The sequence below is a fragment of the Pithys albifrons genome, chromosome 29 (genome assembly GCF_047495875.1).
Source record: "Pithys albifrons albifrons isolate INPA30051 chromosome 29, PitAlb_v1, whole genome shotgun sequence".
Lineage (NCBI taxonomy): Eukaryota > Metazoa > Chordata > Aves > Passeriformes > Thamnophilidae > Pithys > Pithys albifrons.
The window spans coordinates 2,635,850-2,648,591 of NC_092486.1; the positions used below are offsets into that span (position 1 = coordinate 2,635,850).

The 12,742-nt window shown below is 51.5% G+C and overlaps 1 protein-coding gene across 3 annotated transcripts in view; it reads right to left on the reverse strand.

The window, feature by feature from the left end:
* Window positions 1–12,742, reverse strand: part of DOCK5 (dedicator of cytokinesis 5) — a 109,841-nt gene that overhangs the window by 32,075 nt on the left and 65,024 nt on the right. For 2 of the 3 annotated variants that reach the window (XM_071579182.1, XM_071579180.1), the window contains exons 29-39: window positions 12,028–12,122; window positions 10,203–10,281; window positions 9,000–9,100; window positions 8,220–8,278; window positions 7,582–7,736; window positions 5,471–5,556; window positions 3,791–3,947; window positions 2,591–2,631; window positions 2,387–2,477; window positions 1,381–1,500; window positions 29–118 (exon numbers count right to left, since the gene is read on the reverse strand). In XM_071579182.1, coding sequence (XP_071435283.1) covers window positions 29–118; window positions 1,381–1,500; window positions 2,387–2,477; window positions 2,591–2,631; window positions 3,791–3,947; window positions 5,471–5,556; window positions 7,582–7,736; window positions 8,220–8,278; window positions 9,000–9,100; window positions 10,203–10,281; window positions 12,028–12,122 — 1,074 coding nt within the window. Of the gene's footprint in view, window positions 1–28; window positions 192–1,380; window positions 1,501–2,386; window positions 2,478–2,590; window positions 2,632–3,790; window positions 3,948–5,470; window positions 5,557–7,581; window positions 7,737–8,219; window positions 8,279–8,999; window positions 9,101–10,202; window positions 10,282–12,027; window positions 12,123–12,742 lie in introns of those variants that run through there. The other variant, XM_071579183.1, reaches the window with a different exon arrangement.

Sequence of the window (12,742 nt, forward strand, 5' to 3'; positions counted from 1 at the left end):
GGGAAAACAGAATAAAAAACCCTCTTACCAGGAGATTGCCAAGTCCCTCATAATCAAAGACCTTGTTCTCATACATGGCAGCCAACTCCTTGCTCAGCTGGATGGCTTTTTCCCACATCTCCAGGAGGGTGGAGGAGGCAGGTGGGGGAAGAAGGACACAAAGGACACAAAAGCCTCACTTGAAATCACTCCTTGCACAGAAATACAGCTGATTTAATTCAGGCTCTGCTTTCAGGAGCTGCCAAATCCCCCGAGATGGAGATTTGTGGCAGGAATTCTTGCAGTCACCCAAAGCTTTGGATTTGTGGTTTCCACTGGGAGGTGGAAGGAAGGAGAAGCTCAGGTGGTCTCCTCCTACAGCAACACTTCATCATCAGCCCCCCCGGCTTTGTCTCATCAAAGAACTCTGGGATGGGTTGGGAAGATCTTAGAGATCATCTAACCATGGGCAGGGACACCTCCCACTGTCCCAGGTCACCCCAGCCTGGCCTTGGACACTTCCAGGGATGGAGCAGCCACAGCTTCTCTGGGAATTCCCTCCCAGCCCCTCCCCACCCTCACAGGGAAGGATTTCTTCCCAATATCCCACCTAAACCAGCACATGGAATCATGGAATGGTTTGGGTTGGAAGGGACCCTGAAGATCATCTCAGTCCACCGCCTGCCATGGGCAGGGACACCTCCCACTGTCCCAGGTCACCCCAGTCTGGCCTTGGACACTCCCAGGGATGGAGCAGCCACAGCTTCTCTGGGAATTCCATCCCAGCCCCTCCCCACCCTCCCAGGGAAGGATTTCTTCCCAATATCCCACCTAAACCAGCACATGGAATCATGGAATGGTTTGGGTTGGAAGGGACCCTGAAGATCATCTCAGTCCACCTCCTGCCATGGGCAGGGACACCTCCCACTGTCCCAGGGACACCTCCCACTGTCCCAGGGGGCTCCAGCCTGGCCTTGGACACTCCCAGGGATGGAGCAGCCACAGTTTCTCTGGGAATTCCATCCCATCCCTCTCCACCCTCCCAGCCAGGAATTTCTGCCCAATATCCAACCTCAACCCACCCTCTTTCAGCTTAAAGCCACTCCAAGGAGACTTTTAGCCCTGGCAGGACCAGGCTCAGTGCCAGCCAGACCTGCCCCCTCACTGCAGTGCCAACACCTGGCAGAGAAGGAAGGAAAACACCTCCAAACTTCTCCAATTCCCAGGGTGAACTTTTCAAGTGCTTCTCAACTAACAAAGAAACAGAAGGTCCAAATGTCCCCAGGACAAAGAAATGGAATCCCACCTGTGCCCACCCTCAGGCAGTGCCACCCACTGAGCCCAGGCTTTGCCAGCTGGCAAACACCCAACAGGCTCTGCAGGGAATTTCCTGACACTCACTTTGCCCCTGTCGAAGAAGGAGATGATCTCTTGGTAGAGCTTCTCCTTGAGCTCCTGCTGGGAGAAGTCACATCTGCTGTCCCTCTGCAGCAGGTGGGGCACACAGGGCTGCTCAGACCACTGCACAGGGCACAGAGAAAGGCAGAGAGAGGTCCATTGGAGAAGAGCAAATCCACACAGGGGGAGCTCCAGGGCTGCATTCCAGAGAAATCCAGCACAAAGGCAAAGGAAGCTTTGCAGGGATGGGAGCTGGGACATCTTTCTCCTCCCAGGTCCCACCACCAGGAGGTCACACATGCATGTTAAGAGTGGGTTTGCTTTTGTTCAATCAGCTGCTGTGCAATTCCCAAAATTGGGAAGCTCCTCCAGGAAGCCCCTCCAGGAAGCTCCTTAATGAAGCTCCTCCAGAAAGCTCCTTAATGAAGCTCTTCCAGAAAGATCCTTAATGAAGTTCCTCCAGAAAGATCCTCAAGGAAGCTCCTCCTTAATGAAGTTCCTCAAAGAAGTTCCTCCAGAAAGCTCCTCAAGGAAGCTCCTCCAGGAGGTCCTTAATGAAGTTCCTCAATGAAGCTTCTCAAGGAAGCCCCTCCAGGAAGCTCCTCCAGGAAGCCCCTCCAGGAAGCCCCTCCAGGAAGCCCCTCCAGGAAGCCCCTCCAGGAAGCCCCTCCAGGAAGCCCCTCCAGGAAGCCCCTCCAGGAAGCTTCTCAAGGAAACTCCTTAATGAAGCTCCTCAAGGAAGCTCCTTCATGAAGTTCCTCAAGGAAGCTCCTTCATGAAGTTCCTCAAGGAAGCTTTTCCAGGAAGCTCCTCCAGGAAGCTCCACTGGTACCTTTGTGATGAAACTCATGCTAAAAAAAAAAAAGGAGGGGAAAAACCCCTGCCTTGTTTTTTCTGAGCTGTTTGCACTTTGTTTCCAAGCCAACCCAACCCAACCCAACCCAACCCAAGCCAAGCCAACCCAACCCAAGCCCTGCCAGCAGGAACCAGAAGTGGCTTTGAGAAGTACCTGGAGCAGCTCTGCATGGAGCAGCAGAGTGTAGGCGGCCTCGGTGAAGTTCTCACAGTCCGTGTGCAGGTCCCGGAGCTTGTACAGGTACCTGGAGGGAGGAGAAACTCTTGGCCCTGCTGGGAAGGAATCCTGGATCCATGTCCAGAAGAGCCAGGGAATGCAGCTTTGGGAATGCAGGACTATGGAGGAGGAGAGTCCTACCTGATGTAAATGTCCTCTCGCTTCTTCTCCTTGTAGAAGTTCTGCCAAGAGTAGAGAAAGTCAAACTTGAAACGTAAAGTTCTGTGGGTTTGTACAATCCCCTCTGGACAACCACCCTGAGCTTCAGTTTGGCACCATCACCCCTGGACAACCACCCTGGGCTTCAGTTTGGCACAATCACCCCTGGACAACCACCCTGAGCTTCAGTTTGGCACAATCACCCCTGGACAACCAACCTGAGCTTCAGTTTGGCACAATCACCCCTGGACAACCACCCTGAGCTTCAGTTTGGCACAATCACCCCTGGACAACCACCCTGAGCTTCAGTTTGGCACAATCACCCCTGGACAACCAACCTGAGCTTCAGTTTGGCACAATCACCTCTGGACAACCAACCTGAGCTTCAGTTTGGCACCATCACCCCTGGACAACCAACCTGAGCTTCAGTTTGGCACAATCACCTCTGGACAACCACCCTGAGCTTCAGTTTGGCACAATCACCCCTGGACAACCAACCTGAGCTTCAGTTTGGCACAATCACCTCTGGTCAACCAATTAAAGCTTCAGTTTGGCACAATCACCTCTGGTCAACCAATTAAAGCTTCAGTTTGGCACAATCACCTCTGGCCAACCAACCTGAGCTTCAGTTTGGCACAATCACCCCTGGACAACCAACCTGAGCTTCAGTTTGGCACAATCACCCCTGGCCAACCAACCTGAGCTTCAGTTTGGCACAATCATTGCTGGAGAAGCAACCTGAGCTTCAGGTTTAGATGTTTTAAAAGATCTTTGCTGCCATTTTGGCTACCTGGGTCCACAGAAACCTGGTTTAGATGTTCTGAAGATCTTCAGTCCCTTTGGCTGCTGAGGTGCAACATCTCCCTCTAACACAGCTTGGGGCCACCACCACCTCCAGACAAGGGCAAACCACCCAAAGTGACCTTTCCAAAGCTATCCAGGCTCTTGGAAGTGCAAGAGGGACCCAAAGTACCAACCAGGCATCATCTCCTGTATTTGAGGGCTTTGGATTATCCCTCAGACAAGGATCAGCCACATCTGTACATCTTTCTATGCTGCAGAGCCTGATTGGGGCCACTCATTAAGCAGAAATGGCATGAAGAATTAATTAAACTCATCCCCCAGAGGACCCCAGGAGTGCAGAGCCAGGCCAGGGGTTCAGAGCCACCCCCCTGTCCCTACCAGCACGTTGACGGTGCAGCTCATGCGGTTCTCTTTGCTCTCGTCGTGCATGATGGTCCTGTAGTCCAGCAGGTTCTCCAGGAGGCTGCTGACCAGGAGGGCAAACACCTCCCCAGGGGCTGCCAGGTATTTGTGCTTCCTGCAGTGCTCCAGGAGCCTGCAGGGACACCCAGAGCCACCAGGGAGGGCTCAGTTATGGCTCCAATAGGGTCAATCCGATTCCGGTGTCAAACCCACCCCTGAACACACCCCCCTGAGATACCCAAGTGTCCCAGCTGAGCAGGTGGGCCCAGTTTGTCCCAGTGTGGGGGTGACCAAAGAGATTTTGTTCAAATTAAAGGGGCTCCAAATAGACAGAAGGATCTCCCCATGTGGCTCTCACTGCAGAGTTGGGGTTTCACCCCATAAAAAAGCCCAATTTCTTTGGCATTTTCCTGTTGCCTGCAATGAGGAGCCCTTAGAAATGCACAGAACTGGGAGGCACTTTGGTGGTTTGAGGTTGGAGAGTCACTTGACCTGCTCACAAGTCACTTCACACCAGCTTGGTTGGGTTTTCCTGAGGTTTGCAGTGGTGATGGATCTGCAGGATGTCCTTGCCCTGCTGCTGATCTGCCCACGGCACTGAGAGGATCCACCAGGCTGTGTTGGGACAAATGTCCCTGTCCCAGCTGAGCAGGTGGGCCCAGTTTGTCCCAGTGTGGGGGTGCCCAAAGCTGGGCATTCCAAACCCTCTGGGCCATTGCCCAGCAACTGTTCCCAAGGGCCCATTGGCAGCAGCTGCCCAGGGCACAGCTGAGCCCTCAGGCTGGGAGCTGGCTGGGAAAGAAGCCTGGCAGAGGAGCTGGGAGAACTGCCCTGCAGGGACTCCTTGGCACCTCCACACCCACCTGAGGGCTCAGCTCTGCTCAGGGGCCAGCAATGAGTCCAAAATCCCCCCTGAGTGCCAGAGTCAGATCCCCCAGGCTGGAACTCCCCACCCAAACCTGAGGGGAGACAATCTTGGCCTTTGGGCACCTCTGGCACCACTCCTGGCATCCAGAGCAGGAGCAGACCCTGCACAGGAGGAGCCCCCCACTCTCCCCCAGACTCTGCCATCATCTGCACCAACAGCTTTGTCCCCTCCTTTGCCTTTGGCCTCGGGGGAACCACGTGGGGCTCAGCACAGGGGCCACCAAACCCCCCTGTGTTTGTGCCCCAGGGGGCTGGGTTAGACTGCTGGGCTTGGGGGTTAAACCCAATTGCTCTTTGTGCCATTGCATTGATTGCAATATTGGTATTAAATTGGAACTCTGATTTATAACCTCTTTTGTGTTGGGTTTATTTCTCCTGCAGGTTCACCTTTAAACCAGCACCCCAAGTCAGGCAGGTCAAAGCATGACTTGTTGATCAAAACACCAGTTTTTTGGTGCTAAAAGCTCTGATTCTGCTTTAACTTTGAGCCTGCCCTTCCCAAGCTTTGGCTCTGAATTTCCCCTCCCACACTGGGGTGGTTTTGGAAGTTGCTGCTGCAGAAGAAACTTCATTTTTTGGGCAGTCTCAGAATATTGTCCAGCATTACAATCACTGCAGCTTCACCCTCTCCCTGCTCACTGGAGGAATCAATTAGGGGTTCTTGGCATTAGAGAAACAGCCAAATAAAGTGGAAAAAAAAAGATCCTCCAGGTCCTGTGTAACACTTACAGTTTCTCCAGCAGGACCTTGTACTGCTCGTCCCCTCGGCCACCCTCCACCTCCTGGTCCAGTCTGGTGATCAGCTCATTTTCAAACTGAAAAGGCAAAAAAACCCCACAATTAATCAGGGAGAAGCTGCCAGGGGTGTGGGTTGAGCACCAGGAATGGTCCTGGCTGGTGGTTCAGCTCCCAGGGGTGTGGGCTGAGCACCTGGAATGGTCCTGGTTGGTGGTTCAGCTCTCAGGGGTGTGGACTGAGCACCAGGAATGGTCCTGGTTGGTGGTTCAGCTCTCAGGGGTGTGGGCTGAGCACCAGGAATGGTTCTGGCTGGTGGTTCTGCTCTCAGGGGGTGTGAGCTGAGCACCAGGAATGGTCCTGGCTGGTGGTTCAGCTCCCAGGGGTGTGGGCTGAGCACCTGGAATGGTCCTGGCTGGTGGTTCAGCTCTCAGGGGTGTGGACTGAGCACCAGGAATGGTCCTGCTTGGTGGTTCAGCTCTCAGGGGTGTGGGCTGAGCACCAGGAATGGTTCTGGCTGGTGGTTCTGCACAGAGAACCTCCCAGGGGAGTGGGCTGAGCACCAGGAATGGTCCTGCCTGGTGGTTCAGCCCTCAGGGGTGTGGGTTGACCACCAGGAATGGTCCTGACTGGTGGTTCTGCACAGAGAACCTCTCAGGGTGTGGGCTGAGCACCAGGAATGGTCCTGCCTGGTGGTTCAGCTCCCAGGGGTGTGGGCTGAGGACCAGGAATGGTCCTGGTTGGTGGTTCAGCTCTCAGGGGTGTGGGCTGAGCACCAGGAATGGTCCTGGCTGGTGGTTCAGCTCCCAGGGGTGTGGGTTGAGCACCAGGAATGGTCTGGTCCTGGCTGGTGGTTCTGCACAGAGAACCTCCCAGGGGTGTGGGCTGAGCACCAGGAATGGTCCTGCCTGGTGGTTCTGCCCCAGCCCAGGAGCAGACACTGCTCTTGCTGCTCAGGCCAGAGGATGCTCCCATTGGAGCAGAATTTTTATTCTGTTGGAGCAGAATAAAGAGGGCAAGAAGCCAAAATGCCAAGAGTGAAGCAAGGAAACACCATCCCTCCCTCTGTCACCCCACAAAGTCATGCTCTGGTGCATCTCCTCCCCGTCTCAGCTCAGTTCTGCCCTGGGCCTGCTGGCCACGCTAGTTTGGATCCAGGCCAGGATCCCCTTGGTCTTCTTGGCCACCTGGGCACACTGGTGGCTCCTGTTGAGCTTCCTGTCCCTCAGTCCCCCCAGGTCCCTCTGCCTGGCTGCTCTCCAGCCACTCTGTGCCCAGCCTGGAGCTCTGCAGGGCTTGGGGTGGCCAAAGGGCAGGACCTGCACTTGGCCTTGTTGAACTCCATCCCATTGCAATCAGCCCATCCCTCAGGTCTCTCCAGATCCCTCTGCAGAGCCCTCCTGCCTTCCAGCAGCTCGACACTCCCTCCCAACTTGGTGTCAGCAGCAAATTTGCTGCTGAGGATGGACTCAATCCCCTCATCCAAATCATCAGTAAAGATGTTAAACAGGACTGGCCCCAACACTGACCCCTGGGGACACCACTGAGGACTTCTGGTATTCCCTTCCTGGATTTCTGGTATTCCCTCCCTGCATTTCTGGCATTCCCTCCCTGCATTTCTGGCATTCCCTCCCTGCATTTCTGGCATTCCCTCCCTGCATTTCTGGCATTCCCTCCCTGCATTTCTGGCATTCCCTCCCTGCATTTCTGGCATTCCCTCCCTGCATTTCTGGCATTCCCTCCCTGCATTTCTGGCATTCCCTCCCTGCATTTCTGGCATTCCCTCCCTGCATTTCTGGCATTCCCTCCCTGCATTTCTGGTATTCCCTCCCTGCATTTCTGGTATTCCCTTCCTGCATTTCTGGTATTCCCTCCCTGCCCTCCCTGCATTTCTGGCATTCCCTCCCTGCATTTCTGGCATTCCCTCCCTGCATTTCTGGCATTCCCTCCCTGCATTTCTGGCATTCCCTCCCTGCATTTCTGGCATTCCCTCCCTGCATTTCTGGTATTCCCTCCCTGCATTTCTGGCATTCCCTCCCTGCATTTCTGGTATTCCCTCCCTGCATTTCTGGTATTCCCTCCCTGCATTTCTGGTATTCTCTTACCATGTGGAAGTTCCTGTTCCCACTGAAGTTGAACTCACACTGCATCATGTCAAAGAAGATGGGAATTGTGGCTTTCCTGAGCTCAGGCTCTGGCACCAGAGTCACCTCCAGGATGGGCCCCACCATGGCTGGGATGAACTGGATTTTGTTGGGACCTGCAGGAAAGTCAAAGTTCAGCCCCACCCAATGGCAGGGTTTGGGTATCCAGATGTTTAATTAAGCAAATTATTCCCATGAATACCACCAAGCACAACCAGATGTGCTGAGAATGTGGATTTTAAGTGGGCAATGACCACTTAAAGCAGAATTGACACATTTCAGCTCCAAAGTGCCAAGGAAATAACTGAACTGAACTGAACACCACAAAGGCTCTCTGAAAAACTCAGTTTTTCCTTTACATGGCAGGACACCCTTTACAGGAAATCTTTAAGAATCATCTCAGCAGCTGATGTGATTAAAAAGAAAATCAGCTTTTGCAAGTTATTCACTGCAAAAAGAAAAGAGGGTTTGTGTGATGAAACCCCTTTAAGTGTATTTACTTTCCTCACATGAAACATGTGCAGCTTCTATGAAGAAATTAAGGACCTGCAACTCCACTTGAGAGCTCAGAGAAAGACCATTCTGGAGCTGGAACTCACCCAGGTTGTACCACATGTCCCTTATTTTGAAGCCAATCTCTTTCCTCATGTCCCCATACCTGGAAAAAGGATCAAAAGCCAAAGATGACCTGAAGAACTTCATGGCAACCCCACAGATGTGGCATCATGACAGGGCACTGCAGACTTGGGAGGGCAGAGGAATCTGCTCTTTCATGCAATTCCACCCCAAATTTTGTTGGGTTGGGGTTTTTTTTCCCCCCTAAAGCTTTAACTGCTGACATGGAGGGAATGGAAGAAGATTTAATTCTGAGGCTTCTCAAAGCAGGAAAGAGATGGCAAACTATGGATGCCCTCAAGAACCTCAAAGGGACTTGATTCCAACTGAATGAAGAAGGAAAAGCTGCTCAGTCACTGAAAAGGGGGGTGTTTGTTCCTGATGTTGGGGTGGGAGTGGCTCTGAAATGCTCTCCCAGGAGACCCAAAGGTGGGAGACCAAAAAGGTGGAGGAATTTTAGGACTCCTCTCACCTCCTTTACACAGAGGAATTGCATGAAGGAACTTTGGGAACTGGGACAGACCTTCTGGAAGGTGCTGAAGTTCAGCTCCAGCAGCTCAGGATCTGCCTGCCCAGACTGAGACACCCCCAATGACCTGCCCTGGCCACCCCTTTCTCATCCTTCATTCATGAAGCACTTCCAAGGCACCTCCTCTGCTCCTGAGGCTTCGTGGGGATGTCTGGAGAGCACAAATGAAGCTCCTCCCCAGCAGAAAGGGCTGGAAATGTCAAACTCACTTCTTGAGGATCAGTGTCAAACTCACTTCTTGATGATCTTGCTGCGTTTGGCCTGGGAGAAGGTCTCCAGCTGCAGGGACTCGTGAGTGAGGAAGGCCACAGCCAGGTGGAAATAGTTATTCCAGAGCTGGGGAAGAGAAACAAGGCTCAGGCAGGAGAAGGGCAAGGAAAAGGAACAGCCACAGCAGGAGCTGCACAGCCCCAGAAGCTGCTGGTTCCCTCAGGGAGGAACAAAATCAGTGGTGGGAATGAACCGAGGACCTGGTCACAGTGGGATTTATTTGGTCCTCCTGCATTTCAGGTCTGGGGGCCATGAGAAAGTCAGATCTGGGGGCCATGAGAAAGTCAGATCTGGGGGCCATGAGAAAGTCAGGTCAAGGGGCCATCAGAAAATCAGGTGAGGGGTCTATAAGAAAATCAGGTGAGGGGTCCAAATAAAAAATCAGGTGGGGGGTCCATAAGAAAATCAGGTCAGGGATCCATAAGAAAGTCAGATCACGGGGGTCCATAAGAAAGTCAGGTGTGGGGTCCATGAGGAAATCAGGTCAGGGGTCCGTAAGAAAATCAGGTGAAGGGTCCATAAGAACATCAGGTGTGGGGGGTCCATAAGAACATCAGGTGTGGGGGGTCCATAAGAACATCAGGTGTGGGGGGTCCATAAGAACATCAGGTGTGGGGGGTCCATAAGAACATCAGGTGTGGGGGGTCCATAAGAACATCAGGTGTGGGGGGTCCATAAGAACATCAGGTGTGGGGTCCATGAGGAAATCAGGTCAAGGGTCCATAAGAAAGTTAGATCAGGGGGGTCCATAAGAAAGTCAGATCAGGGGGTCCATGAGAAAGTCAGGTCAAGGGTCCATGAGAAAATCAGGTGTGGGGTCCATAACAAAATCAGGTCAGGGGTCCATAAGAAAATCAGCTCTGGGGGTCCGTAAGAAAATCAGGTTTGGGGTCCATGAGGAAATCAGGTGAGGGATCCATGAGAAAATCAGGTTTGGGGTCCATGAGGAAGTCAGGTCAAGGGTCCATAAGAAAGTCAGATCAGGGGGTCCATGAGAAAATCAGGTCAGAGGTCCATAAGAAAATCAGGTCTGGGGTCCATAAGAAAGTCAGGTCAGAGGTCTATAAGAACATCAAGTGTGGGGGGTCCATAAGAAAGTCGGGTCTGGGGTCCATAAGAAGTCAGGTCAAAGGTCCATAAGAAAATCCAGGAAGAGCAGGACAATTACCTGGAGTTCAAAGTTTGATTTATCCAGGAAGACTCGGTTGAGGACGGAGGTGAATTGATTCACTGCCCTGAGGAACACCCTGAAGAGAGAAAAGCCATCAAATAAAAGGTGGCTCTTACAATAAATGCCTTTGCAGCTCTGGGGTTGTGGCTGCTGTTTGTCAGCTCAGGAGACATGGGATGCTCCCAAAGGAGGTGGGAATTCCTCCAGGATCTATTCCAGCCCCTTCCCTGCAGAAGAACATTCAGGGAAAGTCATTCCTTGGTTTAATTGGGTTCAGGTTGGATATTAGGGAATATTTCTTCACTGAAAGAGGGTTCAGCTCTGTGCAGCTCTGGGTTTGTGGCTCCTGTCTGTCAGCTCATGAGCCATGGGATGCTCCCAGAGGTGGGAATTCCTTCAGGATCTATCCCAGCCCTTTCCCTGCAGAAGAACATTCAAGGGAAATTATTCTTTGGTTTAACTGTTGCACCAGGGAAGGTTCAGGTTGGATATTAGGGAATATTTCTTCACTAAAACAGGGGTTCAACTCTGTGCAGCTCTGGGGTTATGGCTCCTGTCTGTCAGCTCAGGAGACATGGGATGCTCCCAAAGGAGGTGGGAATTCCTTCAGGATCTATCCCAGCCCTTTCCCTGCAGAAGAACATTCAGGGAAAGTCATTCCTTGGTTTAATTGGGTTCAGGTTGGATAAAAGGGAATATTTCTTTATTGAAAGAGGGTTCAGCTCTGTGCACCTCTGGGTTTGTGGCTCCTGTTTGTCAGCTCATGAGCCATGGGATGCTCCCAAAGGAGGTGGGAATTCCTCCAGGATCTATCCCAGCCCTTTTCCTGAAGAACATTCAAGGGAAATTATTCCTTGGTTTAACTGTTGCACCAGGGGAGGTTCAGGTTGGATAAAAGGGAATATTTCTTCACTAAAACAAGGGTTCAACATTGAGCAGCTCTGGGGTTATGGCTCCTGTCTGTCAGCTCATGAGCCATGGGATGCTCCCAAAGGAGGTGGGAATTCCTTCAGGATCTATCCCAGCCCTTTTTCTGCAGAAGAACATTCAGGGAAAGTCATTCCTTGGTTTAACTGTTGCACCAGGGGAGGTTCAGGTTGATAAAAGGGAATATTTCTTCACTAAAACAAGGGTTCAACATTGAGCAGCTCTGGGGTTATGGCTCCTGTCTGTCAGCTCATGAGCCATGGGATGCTCCCAAAGGAGGTGGGAATTCCTCCAGGATCTATCCCAGCCCTTTCCCTGCAGAAGAACATTCAGGGAAAGTCATTCCTTGGTTTAATTGGGTTCAGGTTGGATAAAAGGGAATATTTCTTTATTGAAAGAGGGTTCAGCTCTGTGCAGCTCTGGGTTTGTGGCTCCTGTCTGTCAGCTCATGAGCCATGGGATGCTCCCAGAGGTGGGAATTCCTCCAGAATCTATTCCAGCCCTTTCCCTGCAGAAGAACATTCAAGGGAAAGTCATTCCTTGGTTTAATTTGGTTCAGGTTGGATAAAAGGGAATATTTCTTCACTGAAAGAGGGTTCAGCTCTGGCTTTAGCTTAGCCAGGTGATTCCCCCCAAGGACTGAGCCCAAAAATGCTTCCCTGGTTCCTGCTGCCACTCTCCAACTGGACCAAAGTCCTTCTGGTTTGATTGTGCTCCTTTGGGCAGGAGAAACATCTCCAGTTCCACCACCAGAAATGCACAGGACACACAATTTCCTGAAATCTGAGTTAAATCCCCCCCAAATGGTTAAAGGCTGGTTGGGGTCACCCTCCCATGAGAACCACAGAGGCTCCAAGGCAAGACTGGAAGGAGAAGCCAAGAGATGAAGCTCTACCTGCTCTGCATCATGTTCATGACCATCCAATCAGCTGCATAGACATTCTTGCCAATCAGGTCCTTGAACATGATGAATGTCTCCATCAGGAAGTCCTGGGGGCAAAAAAACAAACCCCCTTCAGCCCAGCAAGCTGCAGAGTTTTGGGGGTTTTTTATTTATTTTTTTAGCAAATGTTTGCAATTATATTGATTAATGACTGCATTGATTAGCAACCAACACCCTGCCCCTCCCAGGAAGGAGCTCTCATTGTGTGGGTTATTCCAGTAACTTAATTAGTTGTGACATCTCATCCATTCTGAGCCAGGAGGAGAAACAATTAGACAGGATCTGGTGATGGGTTTAATTAAATCTGCCTTTCCTGCTTTGAATTAAGGTTTGGAGAGAGTCCTGCTGGATGAAAAACCAAACCCAACATTCAGGGCCTTGTTTCCAAACCTCGGAACGATGAGAGCCCATCTGTAAAACTGGGAATTGTAATGGATTTGTAATTAAATCAGATTAGTGAAGACTTTTCTGGTTCACTTAAAGACAAGCAGTGAACAGAGATGTGATTTAGAGCATTAATGTAGAAAAGACATTTTTTATATTCTCCAAACAGGATTTAAGGGCTTGGGCAAGGCAAGATTGAACTGTAGAATGAAAAAAAAAAAAGAAAAGAAAAAAGGAAAAAGGAAAGAAGTGAGTTAAAGGAGGGACTACCAAGAATATTGAT